Below are 22,461 nucleotides of genomic sequence, written 5' to 3' on the forward strand. Positions count from 1 at the left end.
ATCACAAGTGTACTTTCATGCATAATGCATTCAATTTGATGGGCTCCATTACTTATATGTGACAGGGCCTCAACATGCCGCTGAGATGGGGAAATATGAAAACTATTGTATTCTTATTCCAGTAATGTTGTCTCCATTTCTCAAAAGACAAGCCATTCAATATCTCAATATAGCACACAGGCTATTATCTTGTTTTGCATTTATTTATTGAACACTTAAAATTGGGCAACACAGAATGTTTATGTTGTGCTTATTATGGACCACACTCAGTTCTAAGGACTTTACAAATATTACAGATTTAATCCTCATTAGAATCTTATGAGCTTGACATGATTACACTTATGTGTCACTTAATGATGGGGATATGTTCTCAGAAACAGGTTGTTAGGTGATTTCGTCCTTGTTCACACATCATATAGTGTAGTTAAATAAACCTAGATGATATAGCACCTTTACACACCTATACTTTTTTACAAAGTATATATTATATTACAAAGCACTTTTTAATGTTATATATTATATTATTAATATAATATGTATTATATATAAATCATTTTATATATAATATGTATTATATATAAATCATTTTATATATAATATGTATTATATATAAATCATTTTATATATAATATGTATTATATATAAATCATTTTATATATAATATGTATCATATTACATATAATAGATGTATTATATAATATATATTTTATATATATTTTTATATATATATTTATATAATATATATTTTATATTATGAAGCACCCATTACACACCTATACTTTTTTACAAAGTACACATTATATTACAAAGCATTATATTACATGAGATGGCCTACTTCTCTTAGGCTGCAAACCTGTACAACATGTTATTGTACTGAATGTGGTCGGCAATTGTAACACAATGATAAGTGTTTGTGTATCTGAACATATCTAAACACAGAAAAGGTACAGTAAAAATATGGCATAAAAGATAAAAATGATAAACCTGTTTAGGGCACTTCCCACAAATGGAGCTTGCAGGCCTGGAAGTTGCTCTGGGTGAGTGAATGGTGAGTGAATGTGAAGGCCCAGGACATTACTGTACACTACTGTAGACTGTATAAGCACCACACTTAGACTACACTAAATTTATAACAAATGTTTTTCTTTATTCAATAATAAATTAACCTTAGCTTACTGTAACTTTTTTACTTTATAAACATCTTTAAACATTTTTTATTTTTTGACTCTTCTGTAATAATTCTTGTCATAAAGCACAAACACATTGTACAACTGTATGAAAGATTTTTTTATATCCTTATTCTATAAACTTTTTTCTATCTTTAACTTTTTTCACTTTTTAAACTACTTCGTTAAAAACTAAGACACACATTAGCCCAGATTTGCACAGAGTTAGTATCATTGAGATGTCACTAGGCAATAGGAATTGTCAGCCCCATTGTTATCTTATGGGACCACCGTCATAAAATGTCATTATATGGTGCCTGACTGTATCTCCATTTTTCAGATGAAGGCACTGAAATATTCAGAAGTTAAGAAACCTGCCTGAGATTATACTGCTATGAAGTGGGGAAGCCACAGTTTGAACCCAGGAGTTGCTCACGGCAGAGACTGAGTTCCTCACCAAGGCACCAGGCTGTGTCTTATGCTAAAGGCATCCTAAGGGAACATAATGGAATGGGGATGGGAAAAACTGTTAGATAACGTTTTCTTGGGGTGTTTTGTTATTTATACAAAAAGAAAAGGTTTTCCAGTTATAATTATCAAACTGCTTTCACAGAATCAAAATAAATAAGATACTTTGAGAGTATAGAAAAGTTATATAACTTCATATTGCATAATGACACACTTACTTGGTTTCTAAGTTTCATCATTTCTACGCTGAAAATCTCTCATCTTTTCCCTCCTCTCCATTCTTGTAGCATCCTACACAGAGCTACCAAAATTAACTTTCCTCAAAACTGCTCTTCCATGGTCGCTTCCTTGCTCAGAACCTTCATAATGACATAATTTCATAACATCTGATATCAAGGCACAGAGTCAAGATTCCAACCCAAACCACTCTGTTATGCCACCTTCCAAATGATAGGTGACTTCTCTGAATCACTTTGATTGTTACTATTTTAAAAGTGAGTGTTAAGTAAGGGTGGGAGCCTGGCAGGGATTTTTGGTAGAATTACAATTAGGGAATTATAAATATAGGACGGCAAGAGGTAGCTGGGCCTTTAGAAATTTTGGGAGGTAAGGAATATTTTAAACTTGGGGGTACCAGAGTTGCTGCCAATCCTGCCTCTCTTCAGGGCAGGGAAGGCCCCAAGGAGAGCAAGAGAGAGCCTTTTTGGCCATGGCTCCCTAGGGCAGAGAAGAAGCAAGCATTCAGGGCAGTACTCACAGGAATCAAGACAATGGTTTGGTGGGAGGGAGCATCCCTGTATTCTATCTTTCAGTGACGCAAAGAGGAGGCTAAGACTTTCTTTGATGAGGCCAGGGGACCAAGTCAAACTGTTAGGATGGTAGATGCAGAAGCTATGCTTCCCCGTGAACCAGATTTGATACCCTGGGAGAGGAGTCAATTAAAATAGAAATCAGGGGAGTGAGCCCGTGAGCCAACCCCTCTGCAAAGTCCTCATCTGATTCAGACCCTCCTGAGCTTTTACAGCACCCAGTGCCCATCGCAATCGTAGCACTTATGAGCATTCGCTTAAATATGTGTCTCCCCAACTAAACACTGCACCCTGTGAGCGCTGGGATCTGTGTTATTTGACTGTATTCCCATCAAGCCCAGAGCCTGCACAAAGCAGGTGCCCTAAGTAAAATGCCTCTGAATGAATAAAATGACGGTAGAGCTTTGATCAATTGGGGTCATTATACTAGAAGGAGGCTTATAACTCATTTAGTACAATCCTGTTGTCTTACAGATGATGTGATACCCAGAGGTTAAAGGGCTTACTAAGGTCCCATGTTGGGTTTAGTGCTAGAGCTGGACCCAGAACCCAGAACACACAGGCGGATTATTTCGCCTCCTCGCCCTGCTGGGGCATGAAGACAGAAGACAGCCCCCACAGTCATTCGAACATTTGTTGGCCAGCTATTGGGAATGCAGAATACATTTTCCCATGGAGGCAGGTTTTTTCTTCTTCTTTTTTTTAAATGGTGGTTCGGTTCCCAGGCCAGGCCACAAAAGCCTATTTACCCCATAGCTGAGCTCAACTATAAAACCAGCGGTAGCTCTGAGGCCTCACTGAACCCCCAGCTCTGAGCCTGCAGTCCAAGGGGCAGGTGGGCAGCTGGCTCTGCAAGGGGGGTGGGCAGCGCTCCCTTGAGCAGACCAGGAGTGTGGGGTGGGGGCTGGGCAGGGGGGCCGGGCAGGGGGCCCAGGCGGCAGCTGCAGGAGCCTACAGCAGCCTCTGAATGCCTTGGTGGTTCTTAAGTGGATTGTTTGTAAGTTGGGAACTGTCTGTACTTAGAAAGGCGGATTTCAAGAGGTAGGGGATCCTATTTCACTTGAAGGCCCACAGTAATGAGGGTTCTTTATTCGTAACGAAGTAGTCACTAATTGGAGGGACGGGCTCAGGAGGCCTGGTGGAATTTTGTACTCCTGGACCAGAACTGAGTAATATTATGCAGTAGCCTGGCAACACTTTACTTTTGCATAAAATTCATATAAAAATCTACCATGAAGTGCCTGTCTGACATTCACTGTGTTTATTATTAATAATGATAATAACAGGGTAGCTTATACACAGCCTTAAGGCTAAGAAAGTAAATTGAATTCTCAGTTTCCTCCAGTTATTTTTTTCCCCCAGTCAGATTAGGAACATTTGGAAAGTCCTTACTCTCCGAGTGGGCTGAAACCTTTCATATTTACCCAGAGGAGACATGGCTCTAGTTTCTAAGGACTCATCCAAGAGATGATCTCTTTCTTTCCTCTGCCTCCTCAGAGAGGCAGAAACATTCCATAAACTCACAAATGTTGTAAAAGTAAATGTACAAAAAAATAATGTTAATGGAACTGAAAACATTACAGTAGAGGAATCAATTATAATAAGGTAATACAGTTAGCCCTTCTGGACTTAACGAAATGTGTTCAACTGCATGTTGAATGTTCTGGTGCCCCCTGGAGGATTCTAAAATCTCACAGAACTGGTTATTTAGTACCTTTCTTCAGATGGCTTAGAAAACCCCACAGAGGCAATGTGTTTCTTTTCTCAGGTTCAAGTCAACTTAACCTGGCTCAATCGCATGCAGAGGGACAAAGCAGGAACTCAATCTAACATTTAAAAGGTTTTTAGCCGCCATAAGTTTGTCATTAGAATGGAGGTTTTTGGATCAACAACAGAAACTATTTTTGGTTAGTGAAGTTTATAAATCTAACAGTGCAAAGTTCACGGTCACGTGTGTGATCTCTCCATTTTTCTGGGCTGAGTGTTTAGTGAACAAGGAAGTTTGCTTCCATGAGCCTTGCTTTGACTTAGTGCAGAAAAATTAAACATTCTGGAAAGTTAAACATTTAGTTTCTAAATTTTTACTGCCCTGGAATTCCTCAGGGACATGACTCTAGTATGATGATGAACAAATGGTCATCAGAGTTGTTTATTCCAGTTACAGGTCAGCAGATGTGAGGAACCACGTCTGACTCCAATAAGCTTTTAAGATGATAGCTGTCCATCGTTCCTGCCCTCCACTTTATACAAGAGAGACTGAAATCACTATTTTGATGTATAACATCCCTGCTATCATCTAGTCTTAGGTAATTTATCTGAAAGACACTGACCAGGTCGCACTGAATTTGCACAGAATCATGCTGGCACATAACTGTAATTATATCACAATAGCTACAACATAAATACAATATTATAGTATTGTACAGACAGTCCTGGATTTGCCATGTTTTGATTTATGACTGTTTGACTTAGAGTTTTTGACTTTGCCAAGATGCAAAAGCAACATGTATTCAGCAGAAACTGTATTTCAAGTACGCAAACGACCACTCTATTTTTCATTGTCAGTACAGTATTCAATAAATTATTGTGAGATATTAAGCACTGCAGTATAACATAGGTTTTGCGTTAGATGATTTTGCCCCACTGTGGGCTAATGCAGGCATTCTGAAAACATTTAAAGTAGCCTGCGGTAAGCTATGCTGTTTGGTAGGTTTGGTGTATTAAATGCATTTCCGATTAGGATATTTTCAACTTGATGGGTTTACTGGGCCATAACTCCATTGTAAGTCAAGGAGCATCTGTATATATGTATTATAGAATACATATTGCATATTACATATTACACAGTATTATATAGTAATATTACATATTACATATATTACATATAATATTACATATTATAATATTGTATAATATTATAATACAATATAAACCTCTACTAATGTCACTTTTTTCAGTGCCATTCCTTCTATTCTTTCATATACTGGATGTTTAATTTCTTAATTTGAACATTATAAAGAAATGTATTAAAATTCAAATCACAAAGACACTAACCATAATTCCAGACTTCTAGAAAAGTTGCAAGACTTCTTTGTATGCCTGGATACCCTTCACCCAGGTTCCCAAAATGTTAATTCACCCAAACATTACTACATTTGTTTCATTTTCTAAATACAAACCACGCAGAATTTTCTTCTAAACTGTTTAAGAGTAAATTGCAGACACAAAGTTCCTTTATTCTTAAATACTTCAATGTATATTTCCTAAAAATAAGGAACTCTCTTATGTAACCACAGAACAATTATTGAAATAAGGAAATTAATATTAAAATAATATTATCTAATATTACAGACCTTATTGTCATTTTATCAATTGTCCCAATAACATCTTCTATAACAAAAGAAAATCTAAAATTGTACATTGCATTCAGTTGTCATACTTTTTCAGTCTCCTTTAATTTGGGAAGTTCCTGGGTCTGTCTTTGTTCAGGGCAGGTGGTTTAGAGAGTGTTCCACATTTTGGGTTGTCTGATGTGTCCTCATACTTAAATTAAGGTGATACACCTCTAGCAGTATAACAAAAGTCATTCTGGCTTTTCCTCAGTGCATGATATCATGTGGCACATGCTGTTGGTTAGTCCCACCACTAGCAATGTTAACTTTAATCTTTTGGTTAAGATGGTGTTGGCCAGGTTTCTTCATTTGCATTGCTATTTCACCCATTGTAAATAAAAAGTATCTTGCAGGAATATACTTTGAAACAATGTAAAGACAATGTAAAGATCCTATATCTCATCAAACTTCCATCCATTAGTTTTCATATTCATAGATGATTATTGACTGAATCAATTATTTTTATGGTGGCTTGCAAAATATGATTTTTGATTTTCAACATTCTACATTTATTGGTTGGCTTTCTACTGAAGCTTTCCCTTCTTCTTTGTTTGTTTACACCAGAGTAGCTCATGGATTCTTACTTTATTCAATAGTATTAAATTTACTAAAATTATTTATTTAAATTAGTAATTTATTTTAATGCTTAAATGATCCCATATTTGGCCAATGGGAGCCTCTTTGGGCTGGGCTCCTATGTCATTTTGACACATCCCCCTTATTCTGTAGGCACTTTCTTCATTTTTGGCATAACATGATGTTCCAGGCTCTATTCTACTTTACCTGTCCCAAATTTGAATTTAACCATTTCTTCAAAAAGCCCGGGTACCTTTTAGTGGAGGGTATGTAGAAACAAAGATTTGGTTTCTAGATATGCTCATTGCTACTAGAGTGAAACTGCTTCAAGGCCACCTCAGAGGACTGAGCTGGGAAATGTGTATATATATATGTGTGTGTGTGTGTGTGTGTGTGTGTGTATTGTGTGTAAACAAATGTGTGCATATCCACAAGTACTCTCACACACAATACACATATACATATTATAATCAATGCACATCTATATTCATTTACATATATCTAAACACATACACACATGTATGTATGCATGCATGTGTGTATGTATTAGAAACCAGGAGTTTACATACATATCTCCAATTTGAATCCAATACCGCAGAGTTCATTCTATCTCCTCCTTTTACCACAACTGTAGCTCTGTTCTCCTAAGGTGCAAAACCTGGCTCCCACTGTCCACAACTTATCTGCTCAATCCTGGAATGCACGAGGAATAGTTTCAGAATTGCTAACCTATGCTTCTGCAGAAAGAGAGGTCTACTAACTAGAGTTGAAAATTCCAAGGGATCAGTCATGACATTAAATCAGAGAGGTCAATATATTCATTCTCTAAGTTAGTCCTGTTGTCAAAATCAGCAAGAAAACAGTGGTGGCAAAAGCATTCTATCCTTCAAATCCTTCCCTCTGTAGATTTTGCCATTGCCTACCAAAGTTAGAGTTTGGCCAGACATGACAAGAAAAAACTGTCTTTTGTTCCATTTGCTTATTTATTCATTTATTACGTTATACTCAGCCTGCTTTCATAACAAACCTTTGAGTAATAACATCTCTAAGCAGAAGAGCTAACAGAGAGAAATCAAAACCAGTATGAAGAAAAGAGGAGATGATTTTATATGGAACAGAGATGTTCTAAGAAGGTCACAGGAAACGAGGCACGAGTCTGTGATGTGTGGAGCTTGTGTGTTTGCCTGTGATGGCTGTGAACAAATTACCTCAACTGCCTCTATCCTAACCACATTCTTTTCATTTTTCCAAGTTCACTTTCAGTCTTCGGCCACATAAAATTACATAGTTATCTTCATAGATAAAATGACTTTTAAAATCTTTGCCCCTTAAACTGGTAACATGTTTGATGATATTCCATGCCTGGAACAGAACCAGTGCTCCTCCAAAGCTGGCTTGCTCTGGAATCCTGTCTGTTATACACAAACACACATATACACATGGGTGTGAACTCTCCTTCCCACTATATTATACCCTAGATCCCTGAATCAGAATCTCTGGGGCAGTGGGGTTGGGGAGACCAAATGTAATAAATGTTAATATCAGTGAAAATGACTTACAGAATCAGCCAAAAATAAATACTTTTAAAAGGTTCACATTTGTTTGTAAAATAAAAAACATTAACATCTTTTTTTCAGTTTTCTTTTTATGAAGTCAAAAGTTTATTAAATACAAATTACTTATTTGTGAGAAGAGGCTATCTCTCCTTTTAAAATTTTTGCAATTTCTAGCTTAATTAATTTTCCCAAACTGGCAAGAGTCTGACTTAAAAGTTCCTTGAGCCATCAAAAGCTATAAAAATGTTACTTCTTCTTGACCAAGTTCTTTTCTTGAAGCAGATTCTTACAAATTCAGGGGAATTTTCTAAAACATGGGCAAAGGTTTATGTATAAAAAGTTTCAGACAGCGTTTATTTGCTCACAAATGTAAGCAACCTAAAGGTCTAATGTTAGGGCATTTTATATAATAGAATATTGGGCTATTGTCATCACTTGTTTTTTTAATAAAGAATTTTTTGACACACGAAAATGCTTATGATAAATTGAAGTCCTTTAAATGTGGGAATTTGGTCTTTTTCTGTGTTAAATCTCCAATGTCCATGCAATGCTAACCACTTAATAGGTGCTCCAAAAAACATTTTTTATGTTGAGTTGAAATAATAAAGCATTAATAATTATCTGTGTGGGAGAAAATATTTACAAAAGACATGTATGCATATATGATAAAGGACATGTTATTCAAAATATACAAAGAAACTTCAAAACTCAACAGTAAGAAAAGAACCTGATTTAAAAAGTAGCAAAATATATGAATAGATACTTTACCAAAAATGACATACAGATGGCTAATAAGCATATGAAAAGATGCCCAATATCATATGTCATTAGGGAACTGCTAATTAAAACAACAATGAGATAATACATACATACTAGAATGGCTAAAATCCAAAATACTGACATCAAATGCTGGTGAGGATGTGAGAATACAAAAAAAAGGGGCTGGGTGCAGTGGCTCACGCCTGTAATTCCAGTAGTTTGAGAGGATGAGGTGGGCAGATCCCTGGATCTTTTGAGGTCAGGAGTTCAAGACCAGCCTGGCCATCGTGGTGAAACTCTATCTCTACTAAAAATAGAAAAAATTAGCCAGGTATGGTGGCACACGCTTGTAATCCCAGCTACTTTGGGAGGCTGAGGCAGGAGAATCCTTGAACCCGGGAGGCAGAGGTTGTAGTGAGCCAAGATCATACCATTGCACTCCAGTCTGGGCAACAAGAGTGAAACTCCATCTCAAAAAAACAAAAACAAAAACAAAAACAAAATGTATCGCCACTTTGAAAGACAGTTTGACAGTTTCTTAAAAAACTAAAGTTCGTACCATGTGATCTAGCAACAGTGCTCCTTGGTGTCTACCCGGAGTTAAAAACATCCAGCTGGGCACACTGGTTCATGCCTGTAATCCCAGCACTTTGGGAGGCCAAGGGGGGAGGATCCCAAGGTCAGGAGTTCAAGACCAGCCTGGCCAACACAGTGAAACCCCGTCTCTACTAAAATACACAAATTAGTCAGGCATGGTGGTACATGCTTGTAGTCCCAGCTACTTGGGAGGCTGAGACAGGAGAATTGCTTGAACCCGGGAGGCGGAGGTTGTGGTGAGCCAAGATGGAGCCACTGCATTCCAGCCTGGGCAACAGAGTGAGGCTCCATCTCACAAAACAACAACAACAACAAAAAAATTCATACAAAAACCTATACATGAATGTTTACAGCATCTTTATTCATAATTGCAAAAAATTGGAAGCAACCAAGATGCCCTTTGGTAGATGAATAGATGAAAAAACTGTGATACATCCAGACAATGAAATATTATTTAGTACTAAAAGGAAATGAGATAACAAGACATGAAAATAAATGGAGAAATTTAAGTATATATTACTAAGTGAAAGACACCAATCTGAAAAGGCTAGGTGCTATATGATTCCAGTTATATGACATTCTGAAAAAGGTGAAACTATGAAGGCAGTAAAAAGATCAGTGGTTACCAGGGGCTCAGGAAGATAGAAGGATGAATAGGTGAAGCACAGATGATTGTTAGGGCGATTAAACTACCCATATGCTACTAGAATGGTGGGTACATGTCACTATACATTTGTCAAAACAGAATCTACAACACAAAGAGTGAACCCTAATGTAAACTCTAGACTTTGGTTGATAATAATGTGTCAACCTTGGCTCATTAATTGTAAAAAATGTACTGCACTGATGGGGGATGCTGATGGTGAGGGAGGCTGTGTGTATGCACCGGGTATGTGTGTTGTGGGGTGCTTGGGATGTGAGGAGTGAGTACGCAGAAGCTCTGTATCTTTCTCTCAATTTTGCTGTGAAGCTAAAAACTGCTCTTAAAATAGTCTCTTAACTTTACATATAATTTAATATACAATATACTGATGTGGTTTGGCTGTATCCCCACCCAAATCTCACCTTGAATTATAGTAATTCAATTATCACAGGGGCCAGGTGAAGATAAATGAATCATGGCAGTTCCCCCATACTGTTCTTGTGGTAGTGAATATGTCTCACCAGATCTGATGGTTGTATAAATGGGAGATCCCCTGCACAAGCTTTCTTTCCTCCCACCATGTGACACGTGACTTTGCTCCTCATTCACTTTCCGTCATGATTGTGAGGCCTCCCCAGCCATGTGGAACCGTGAGTCAATTAAACTTCTTCCCTTTACAAATTACTCAGCCTCGGGTATATCTTTATTAGCAGACATATATATGTAATTTTTCTACACATGAGCATTTTAAATACGTATGTACCTTTGGGAAAGGGTGAAAAAGACAGATGTGAATCCTTAATGTAGATGCTGGAAAAAAAAAAGACAGATGGTAAAGATGAGAAAAGATAGTAACAATTATGCTTCAGATCCTCAAAAAATGGCTACCATTTGCCAACCACATTAAAAAAAAGCAGAAGAGGCTGGGTGCGGTGGCTCACGCCAGTAATCCCAGCACTTTGAGAGGCCAAGGCAGGCAGATTACAAGGTCAGGAGTTCAAGACCAGCCTGGCCAACATGATGAAACTCCATCTCTACTAAAAATACAAAAATTAGCTGGGCATGGTGGCGCATGCCTGTAGTCCCAGCTACTCAGGAGGCTGAAGCAGGAGAATCACTTGAACCTGGGAGGTGGAGGTTGCAGTGAGCCGTGATCGCACCACTGCACTCCAGCTTGGGCAACAGAGTGAGACTTTGTCTCAGAAAAAAGAAGAAAGAAAGAAGAAAGAAGGAAGAAGAAGAAAAATGGAATCTTTCTATTAACAATGAAGGGTGGAAGCCATCCATTTAGCTCTACTCACCCCTGAAAGCCCACCAAAAACTCTAAACGGGGCACAAATGAGAACAAAGAAGATGGGAAAAGAGACTATCACTACTAAACATTGGAAGCTGGAAAGGAGATAGATGAGTTATAACTAAATGAACAGACCCAAGAAAGCTAAATCCAAATCTGGCAATGGAAAAAACCTAGAAACTAGCTGGTTAATTCAGAACTCTCAAAGTTTTGTGAACTGATGGTTTGGATACCTTTGGAAGTGGAAGTGATAGTGGGGTTAATAAGAGCAACCTTGGCTGAATGTCTGTTTAATTCGTTAAATGCCCAGATCCCTCCCTTTACTTCAAGCAGGAAAGGCTGCTTTTCTGAAGAATGTAAAACAGAGGGATATGCTTTGGAAACCCACGGACAGCTGAAGGCATGGACGCTGTTATGAACCCAGGGAAATGAGAGGGAGTTTACATACTAAATGTTGATAGTCTGGCTCCTTCCCCTACCCTGGCTCCCACAATTTTGGCAATAATATATATTCTCTTCAAGCAAAAAGTGAAACAGTCTCCCCTATGGAATCTGCCAAGGGCAAGAAAATATATGCTAAATACATAATATACTCTTTAGAATATACTAAAGATACTGACAACCATGTCACTCTTTAATGAACCACAGTTGACAAATTCCACCCATATACACAGAGCATGTAAGCAGCTTTTCAGGGTCTCTTTCTTTCATATGAGCCCATAATCAAAGATTTTTAGCCCTTTGAGGCCAACCTTTTTAATTAGTCTACAGACAACAGAGAGAGCTGAAAGATGCAAATGGGAGGCCAGTAGAGATATTTCAGGTAGAAGAAAAACAATTCACATCTTCAGAGAGATGAGGAAATACCTTACTCATAAAGCAAGAACAGGATGTTATAAAAAAGGAACATTAAAAAATAAGTAAAAATCTCTAAGAAATAGATGGATTGATGATAAAGCTTAACAGACTTCTCAAAAAGTAGAGCAAGAAGATTAAAAAATAGGATAGGAAAAGATAATACATAGTAACAACAATGGTTGTAGTTTCATATCAATGGTCAGAATGCTATTGTCTGAAATTTTCAATGAGATGAACATTTGAGTTGTAAGAAAGTTCCACATCCATCTGGTTTCTACATTTTATGATTCTGCTTTCCAATTGTAAGTCATCGGAAATGACAGCAAGTCTTGGTTTAGTAACACATTTATACTTAGTTTACTAAATATGTTGTTGAACGTTTTGTGGAAACGTCATGAAAGAAAACATCAGAAGTTCTTGCCCTCATTGGACAGAGTCTCCTCTTAGACAATACATGAATGAATCAGTTAAATCTAGCTTTTTAACAGCACCATATTTCTTTTTAGAACTTTTTCTAAAAGTTTTTTCTGAATGGAGCACTGTTCACTGTTTACATTTATAAAGCTAGTTATTCTGAGTTAATACATCAATATTTTCATCTCAAATTTTACACTATCATGAATTTCTTTGGAATTATTGATCCATGTGTGTGAATAGGCAGATATAATACAATACAATGGTAACAATGAAAATGAAAATTAAAGAAATATAAGCAGCAACACATCAACAGTCTGAAAATACATTAGCCATGAGAAACTGCCCTCTGATAAGTGAATGTTTGCCAAGACATAAAGACTACTGACCACTGACCAGTAACATCTTTTGAGGACTGGGTGTACTTTGAAGAGTGTGGAGTTAGAAAGCAAAAGGATTTCTGTGCAAATCATGGTAATTTCAATATAACAATAATAATACTTATTTCAAATTTGTAACATGTTTGTGGACCAAATTTTTGGCTCTCTCAAACCAACAAATTGTCTAGAGTCTATTTAAAGGACAAATGGTTAGGGAAACCCTGTTCTTTGGAAGTGAAACTACGGACCAGCCTGCACGTAGCTCATCAAAAAGCCTCAGGCTATAAGCATAAGAGGTAGGCAGAATCCAAAACAATGACCAGAAAGAAGCTGCAGAGTTTAAGGATGGAAGCAGAGGTGGAATTATATGAAAATAAGGATGCTTGAGTCTCAGGGCCCCTTTCAAGACTTTGCACCAAATTTTGTATTTTTTTTTCTCTTAAAGAGGGCTCCAAATATGATACAAGCCCAGGTCTTCCCTGAATAAAAGGTCCCTAGAAATCACTAAGATGAACTGTCTGATTTTACAGATGAAAAAACTGAGTCCTGGAAAGGACAACTTGTTGAAGTCAAACTGTGGATTTCAACCATTTCATTCAAAGTCAGCCTCCCCTTACGTTTCCCTGAAAAGGACTGCATTGTACCTCTTGGTCACACTGCAATAACAGCCCTGGTTAAGCCCACAGGCTCCCTCTAAGGGAGGCTGCCTGCCCCTTCCCCCTGCACAACTCAGCCTCTGCTGAAGGAGCAGTCCTAAGCTAGTCCCTGAGGAGGAGTGACTTTGTAGCGACCCTGTGACCATGCCCCTCACCCCCACCTCCATTCCATCAACACAGCTGATTAGACTAAAGGTTGTCACCCGACCCAAGGGAGTCATTCCATTTGGGTCAATGACCTGTGAGGTCATCTGGTATAAAGAGTTTTGCTCAAACACAAAAACCAATGATGAGCTAGCCCAATCAAATCCTCTGTCTTAGAAATTTGAACTGAGGACTATGGAAAGAAATAAGACAGTTAGTAGTGGAACTAAATAAGATACAGACCCAGAGGGTGACCGCACACTTAACTAGAAATCCACGAGTTGTGCCTGCTGAGGAGAGATGAGGTAAGTCAGTTTTCAAGCCCTGAGGGACCCTCTAGTTCGAAGTCTTTGAGGTCTAGTTGTATTGTTGTTCTTCCTGAAAAGCCAGGCATAGTGGCTCCAATTGCTGCTTGATTTCTAAGTTTCTCCTATACTCCCTGTCCCCACACTAACCACTGATTCTCAGAGAGCACTTGATCCTTGTGTATCGTGCGATATCAGCAAAAACTCAACTCCATGCTTTTGAAAACCCTGATGGCAAAAAGCAGGGTAACTACCTTCAAAGTGAAGTCTGAAATCACTTATGAAGAGAAATTGCTCCTTTATTTTTGGAAGAAAAACTTTAATAGGTCTTTAATTACACAAAGGGAAGGCTGCTAACATATTCTGGAAAGGAGGCAGAAGTTAGAGACAAGGAGGAGCTAAAGGGCTCTGCATTATGAAGTGAATGTTAATCATCCTAGTGGGTAGACTGGATCTCTCAAACTGCTCCCCTTTAGACTAGTAAGACATTCATCCTCTCTGAGGACCCCAGGAAGAGGCAAGCCACAGCCAATAGCACTCCCACATGGGAGAGGGAAGCTGTTTCCCATGACATGGGGCCAGGCAGAGTATGGAGGAGAGAAGCATCCTCAAGTGTACTCTGGGAGTACATGACCAATAAATTCTTTGAGGAGTCACATGTCTATGTTATAATTCTCTCCCATTGCAGGACGACAAGGGATGACCTGCAGAAGAGTGCCACAAGTGACAGCCACAGTAGAACTGAGGAGCAGAGCATTCCTGTGGGATTCCTGAGAATGCCTAGGCAGGGACTCCTGAAAAGTCTTGCACCTCCAGCAAAAATAGCAAAAAGGCTTGAAGCATCAGTATTTGACCATTAAAGTGAAGTATGGCTGCTATATTCTAGAAGAGAATGGGACATCTGGGTTTCAGTTGATTTCAAAGAACCTCACTAACATGATAAGTAATAATAATCACCATCCAGTGTCACCTTTAAAAACAAAGGAAGAGTTCTTAGGTGTGAATAAATGCATGTATATAAAAAGAGTGTGTACATGCATCAGTTTTTTTTTGATGATCATTAGAGAGCTGATTCAAATGGAATTCAATAATCAGGAAACATTAATTCATACTCCAGAGGTCGCACAGCTTCCAAAGTCAGCTAATCAATGGCTATGTGAGGTCCTAAGGGGCCCAGGTTCTTTGATCTCTCTGCTTGGCCCCTCTCAGCTGCTGCCTTTGCCCTCACCTGACACCTTTTATGGTCCCAAGAGGGCAAAGCAATTTCAAGATGTCACATCCAGGTATGAAAATATTCAGGTAAACACAAGTATGATCTTTCACTAAGTATCCTTCTTAGGACAAGGACACTTTTCCCAGAGGCTCCCTACTGCCCAAACCAACTTCTCACCTCTTACTGGCCAGAATCGCGTTACCCATAAATTCTTAAACAAGTCTGTGGTAAAGAGTAGAATTATCAAGATTGTCTTAGACTAGTGGTTTTCAAACTTCTACATGCATCAGATCCCTGGAGGATCTTATTAAAGCACAGGTTAGCCGGGCACGGTGGCTCAAGCCTGTAATCCCAGCACTTTGGGAGGCTGAGACGGGCGGATCACAAGGTCAGGAGATCGAGACCATCCTGGCTAACACGGTGAAACCCCGTCTCTACTAAAAAATACAAAAAACTAGCCGGGCGAGGTGGCGGGCGCCTGTGGTCCCAGCTACTCCGGAGGCTGAGGCAGGAGAATGGCGTAAACCCGGGAGGCGGAGCTTGCAGTGAGCTGAGATCCGGCCACTGCACTCCAGCCTGGGCGACAGAGCCAGACTCAGTCTCAAAAAAAAAAAAAAATAAATAAAAATAAAAAAAAAAATAAAGCACAGGTTGCTAAACCCCGCTTCCAGAATTTCTGAGTCAGTAGATCTGAGACGGGACTCAAGAGTTTGCATGTTTAACAAGTTCTTGAATGAGGCTAATGCAGCTGGTTGGCGGACCACACTCTGAGAACTATTGTTTTAGACTGTTTGGGAGAGAATGGATGTTAGTGAATCAACCAAAAATATGTTATAGATAATCATTTTATCAGAAGAGTATTCCATATATTTTGGAATGATATAATTCTATCAACTTTCTTTTGAAAATTAAAATTTCTACAAGTTGTGTATGTCACAAACAATACAGATTGTGGTATACCACAAGCTAAAATATGGAAGCAGAATACAAGCTAATGGCCTATGGCAGAAAATGTGGTTTGCATAAATGTGACCCATTGTCACAAACATCCACCCAACCTGCTCTGCACACTGTGCTACCTCATGCTCCTTCTCTTGTGAACTTCTATCCTCTTTCTCCAGGTTGAAGGGAAATCATCCACATACCTGCTGAGGTGGTATCAACCTCAACCTGTCTCCTGGCAGAGGAGACAATATGAGCAAAGCATCATTTGGAGAAAACCAAGCAGCTTGATGTTATTGCAACAGAAAATATGAGGCTGAAAAGAGTGTGAATTAAAACCCTAGATTTGGACCAGAGTGAAACCACAGAGGGCTTTGTGGGGTGTTGAGGAGCTTGAACTCAATCCTGTGGCCTTGGCAGTTACTTTGCAGAGACGTTGATGTGGTTGGATTTGGGTTTCATTTCAGTCACCCTGGGGTATGTGGAAGGCAGACTTGAAGCAGGAAGTCAAGCCAGAGACTGGTGGTCCAGGCGAGCATCACAAGGCCTGAACAAGAGCCGAGATGACAGGCTTATGAAGACATAGATCTGGAAAATATTTGGAAGGTCAAAATATGCTAATATGATGATTTGTTGGATGTAGGAGGTGCGAGAGAGTAAGGCATCAGGATGTTCCTTAGGTTTCCAGCCTCAGTGAGAATAAAGACAGCAGTTCTGCACAGCAAAGGAAACAACAACACAAAGAGATGGCCCACAGAATGGGAGAAAATATGGGCAACCTACCTGACAATGGACTAACAACTAGAATATATAAGAAGCTTAAACAACTCAATAGGAAAGAAATCTAATAATCTAATATAAAAGTGGGCAAAAGATTTGAATAGACATTTCTCAAAAGAAGACACATAAATGGCAAACAGGCATACGAAAAAGTGCTCAACATCACTCATTATCAGAGAAATGCAAATCAAAATGGCAATGAGAGATCATCTCACCCCAGTTAAAATGGCCTTTATCCAAAAAACAGGCAATAACAAATTCTGGCAAGGATGTGGAGAAAAGGGGAGCCCTGATAAGTCAGTACAACCATTGTGGAGAACTATCTGAAGGTTCCTCAGAAAACTAAAAGTAGAGCTACCGTATAAGCCAGCAATCCCATTGCTGGGTACATACCCAAAAGAAAGGAAATCAGTATATCAAAGACATATCTGCACTCCTGTATTTGTTGCAGCAAATACAGGTTCTTGGCTGTTCACTACAGCTAGGATTTGGAAGCAACCTAAGTGTCCATCAATAGATGAATGGATAAAGAAAATGTGGTACTTAAACACAATGGAGTACTATTCAGCCATAAAAAGAATGAGTTCCCGGCCGGGCACAATTACTGACACCTGTAATCCCAGCACTTTGGGAGGCTGAGGCAGGCAGATGACTTGAGGTCAGGAGTTTGAGACCAGCTTGGCCAACATGTTGAAACCCTGTCTCTACTAAAAAATACAAAAATTAGCCGGGTGTGGTGATGGGCGCCTGTAATCCCAGCTACTCGAGAGGCTGAGGCAGGCGAATTGCTTGAACCCAGGAGGCAGAGGTTGCAGTGAGCCAAGATCATGCTACTGCGCTCCAAACTGATGACAGAACTGTTTCTGTCTCTAAACAAAACAAAAAACAAAAGAATGAGTTCCTGTCATTTGCAACAACATGGATGGAACTGGAGGTCATTATGTTAAGTGAAATAAGCCAGGCACAGAAAGACAAACATTGCATGGTCTCACTATTTGTGGAATCTAAAAATCAAAACAATTGAACTCATGGAGACAGAAAGTAGGATGGTTACCAGAGGCTGGGAAGGGTAACAGGAAGTGGGAAGGAAAGTAGGGCTGGCTAATGGACACAAAAAATAGAAAAAATGAGTAAGACCTAGTATTTGATAGCATAACAGGGGGACTACAGACAATAATAATTTAATTGTACATTTTAAAGTAACTAAAAGAGTATAATTCAATTGTTTATAACACAAAAGATAAATGCTTGAGGAAATGGATACCCCATTTTCCATGATGTGATTATTATGCATTGCACACCTGCAACAAAACATCTCAGGTACCTCATAAATATATATACCTACTATGTATCCACAAAAATAAAATTTTAAAAATTTAAAAATACATCAACTGAATATTTATTGAGTTAAAGCATAGTACCATGTGTTTCCAGGATGACAGAAGTAATTGGGGCTTCTTAAAGTCTTTGAGAACCTTTAGCACAGTTGAGCAAAAAAAAAAAAAAAAAAAAAAAAAAAAAAAAAAAAAAAGGAACAATTACAAAACAATATGTTAGAACAATTACAAAGTACTATATTAACCAAAAAGTGAATTTGTGGAAGTTTGGGGTTTTATGCCAGATTAAAGGAGTGGCCATAAATTTACACAGAGGAAATAAAGGATCAGACTGACTTCCTGTTTGGGGGATGCAACCATGAAGGGCATAGACATAGGAGCCTGCACTTGCCATGTGAAGGTTGACAAGTATGGAAGGGGCCTTGCTGGGAATCAAAGAGATGAGACCGATGAGGTCTCATGGAAAAGGAGCAAAAAGAACACTTGAATATAGGAAACTGGATTTACTGGACTGTAGTTGACTACTGAAGATCATTTTAGATTCCTGAATATAATGAAAGAGTTTCATGAAGATTTAAGCCACAGTTATGAATATTAGTTGAGTTTTGAGCTGGTAACCCTGGATCCATCTACTAAATGTCCAGCCAAACAGGATAGTTTCATAATTTATCATTCTTTTCTAATTTCTCACTGCCAATTTCTCAGAAAAGCCATGTCTAGCTTTGGCTCCTTTTGTAACTGTAGACATTTTCTGGACTGAAGTGTTTCATGTCTGATCTGCTTTTACCACTGCTCTATTCTCTTGATGCCAAAACCCCCCACAAATTTCATTTAATTTAGTGGTCAGTGAGTATGGCAGATAAAAACATACTTTCTAGAGTGAGAACGCTTGTGTTTTAGTCATGGAAAATTGGGGCAATATTTTTGTAATATGTCAACGTGGTTTTTTTTTTTGCATGTCTATGTGCCTGACCTTCTCCACTGCCAGCCTGAGGCATACCTCTCCCTGGCTGTGCCTCTGGATTGTTGCAGGAGAAACACAAAAAGAAAGTTGTACTCTCCAGCTTCTGACAGCCCCAAATTGTGTTTTCAAGTCTGCAGCAAGACAATGAACTTGAAACGTGGGCTTTTTAAAGGATTAGAAAATGTTTATCTCCCACTGTAGCAGGTGGACTTGATCCTAGACTTCGAATTATGGTGGTAGTAGTGATGGAGTTAATGATAACAGAATGGAAGGGACAAATCCTGCCCACCCGTTTCTGGGCTGGGGCCTTCAGTCAGGCAACTGGGCAAAGACACATGGAGCCCAACTTTGTCTCAGGGAGGAAAAGCCCTGAGGGAAAAACCAAAGGCAGAAGATGAGCTGCCCCCAACCTGCCCCCGCCTGCTTGGTAGTTTGCAAGGGGGTTGCCTCTCAGGCCTGCCTCAGCTCCAAGTAGGGTCAGCTGCATTAAAATAAAGCAGTGCAGTTGATGAAAAAGGGCCAAGTTGAGCTCCCGGATTTCTCCATGAGCTTTTGTGGTATGGAGAAGAAGAAATTCAGAAGATCTTCCATGTTTTATGCAAAGAAGAGGGAGCTGGCTGAGGGTGCTGGCCAGTAAACTTGCCAGGGAATAGCACTGGGTTAGGGGCCAAATGGAAGTCCAAAGTAATCAGAATTGCCATTAGAGAGATTCATCAAAGGAAAGAGGCTGAGGATCCTAGAACATTCCTAGGGCTGAGGAAGGAGATTAGGCATTCCCCTGGCCACAGGCTTTAGGAACTCACCATGCAGGCTCAGACTAATGATGCTGCAGCAAGATAAGCAAGAAACCAGGGGACAGGGAGTGGCCTCTAGGACACCATGTCCCCTGCCTATGCCCAGGACACAGTCAGCCTGATGCCCTCCTGGAGCAGAGAATGCTTCTGAAGAGCATCCAAAAAGAGATGATTTAAAACAGTACAGAGGAAGCCAAATTTTGAATTGACTCAACATTTAAACTGAAACAACAGGCTTCTTAACCTAACTCAACTGACAAGTGTAGAAGACCCCATCATACTGCTCATGAATAAACTGTTTTAGTTCCAGAAAATAAGGGGATGCATGTGTCAATGTGGTCTGAGTCAAATTATAATCCTTTCCACCTGGCCCTGACACGTTCTGACTGTGTCACATTGAGACAGTTATGTAAACTCTCTAAGCGTCAAAATCCTCATCTGTGGAAAGGAGAACATAGTGTCTTCCTCTTGGGGAGTTTTAATGAGCCCATTCGTGTAAAATGCTTAGAACTGTAGCTGATATATGATAAACTTTTTAGATGTGCTAATTTTGTTATCACTTCTACTTTACATTCAATGTCAAAGTTTCTTTTATTCTGTTCAAGAATGGCTAACTACATGTTTGTCAAAAAATGTCAAAGTACTGTGTTTCTGACATTCTTCATTTATGATTTCACAGCCTTTAGTTGTGAAAGGCCAGCACAGAAAGGGCATTCTGGGGATGAATGAGAATTACTGTTTTTATAACACCCTTGACTTTTTCTCAGCTTAGTAAACATCTTGGTAGTCACCACAGAAATTACCTCCAAGCCAGGATGATATTTCTTAAGAATAAAGTTAGCTGTAACAAACCACAGAGTAAAATGATGGAGGCATTTGTAGGACCTGGTGGTGAACCTGCTCTGTCTTAGGCTGATTACTCCTAAGAGGAAGAACCAGCTATAGGCAATAGACACGGCACACAAATGGGGGAAAATGCAGAGGGGAGGATTCCTCTGTGAATCTGTGGGCAATTTTAACATGCATATCAGGACAGGACAGTGCCAGAGTGCTCCTGGAAAATTCCTTGTGATTAACATGGGTACATTAACTGTCAGAATTGTTTGCTGCTGAGTATTCAATTATGCTATACTACAATATCAATTAGAGATATTAACTAACGTGGGGCTCCATTCTAGCTCTCTCAGTTTTCTGAATCAACCTAGAGAACACCAAGGGGGCTTTAGTTGAAACAGGACAAGAGACTTCGTTAGAAAGGTTAATACTGATTCTAGATAAACAAAATAAGTAATCTTTGAGTGTTTGTGATACACAAATTTCTAGGCTCTAAGCCTTAGGTAAACATGTATGTAAGTACTAAAAAGCGCAATAAGCCTTAATATAGTAGAGTTCCTGGGAAATCAAGTGGTTTAAGTGACTTTTCCCTGTAGTTAAAGCATACTCTATTAAAAAAAAGTTAAGAAATAAGAAATCTTCATATAAGTCAGACATTATTAAATGTCTATCTTCTAAAATAGAGCAAAATTGCCTTTTTTGATGGATCAGTCATCATGATGAACACCAGCTATTTCACGATGGTGCTTTGAGAAAGTATTTCTCAAGGTGTGATCTATGGATCCCAGCAAAGGAATTATCTGGGAGCCTGTTAAAAGTCAGATCTCCAGGCCTCCAGAATCAAAATCCTTAGGTAGAAGCCAGGATTCTCCACATCCAACTTGCTTCTCAGAGGATTCGTACACTCAACTGAGGCCAGAGAGGCCCTAATTCAGAGTGAGTTGAGATGTTCTTCACTGGAAATGTCTGCAGGGGGCCTGTTAATTTTCTGTGCCTATTTGCTGTAGGCCTTCTGCTACTTTCCTCTTGTGACTGCAAACCTTTCAACAGTGATGGGCTTTAAACCAGTGGGGCAATTTGCAGAGGATTCTTTGCTGGGTGCTGGCCTTTGTGATGTCTACTTTCCATCAATGAGCCTCAGGTTTGGGTCCCTGAGTTGAGCCTACTGTTGCAGGATTCAGGCACCAGACCCCAAAGAACTCAGGCTCTCGACCTGCCATTTCACCTCAAAAAAACACTCCCAGAATAAGGTAGAACAGAAATGTGAAATGCCGAACCTAGAAATGTGACTGGATATTCAAGAGAGAGAGATTGGTGAGAAGGGGGAAAAAAAAAGTCCAAATACTCCTTACGGATGCTTGGAACATGAACCACTGGGGTCAGAAAAATGAGTTCAGAGGATGTGGCATGTGCTGGAAGATGTGACTGCTACTTTAACATGAAGTCAGGTCTCCTCTACCCCAGAAACCTCTTTTTCCAGTAGTAACCTAATATTACACAAGGATCTGTTTATTGGATTGTAGTAATGTGGGGCCAAAAAGGTGAGAAGAGCACTGACTGTAGAGTCAGAGGCTTGGGTT

General features: G+C 39.2%; 1 protein-coding gene across 17 annotated transcripts in view; it reads right to left on the reverse strand.

Moving 5' to 3' along the window:
• The window catches only part of ICA1 (islet cell autoantigen 1), a 155,724-nt gene that overhangs the window by 74,752 nt on the left and 58,511 nt on the right, over nucleotides 1-22,461 (reverse strand). Inside the window, exon 7 of one of the 17 annotated variants that reach the window (XM_050782979.1) lies at nucleotides 15,985-18,427. The exons of the other annotated variants lie outside the window; for them this stretch is intronic. Coding sequence (XP_050638936.1) covers nucleotides 18,329-18,427 — 99 coding nt within the window. The 3' untranslated portion in view covers nucleotides 15,985-18,328. Of the gene's footprint in view, nucleotides 1-15,984; nucleotides 18,428-22,461 lie in introns of those variants that run through there. 17 annotated transcript variants of the gene reach the window in all.

Source organism: Macaca thibetana, chromosome 3, assembly GCF_024542745.1.
Source record: "Macaca thibetana thibetana isolate TM-01 chromosome 3, ASM2454274v1, whole genome shotgun sequence".
NCBI classification, from domain to species: domain Eukaryota; kingdom Metazoa; phylum Chordata; class Mammalia; order Primates; family Cercopithecidae; genus Macaca; species Macaca thibetana.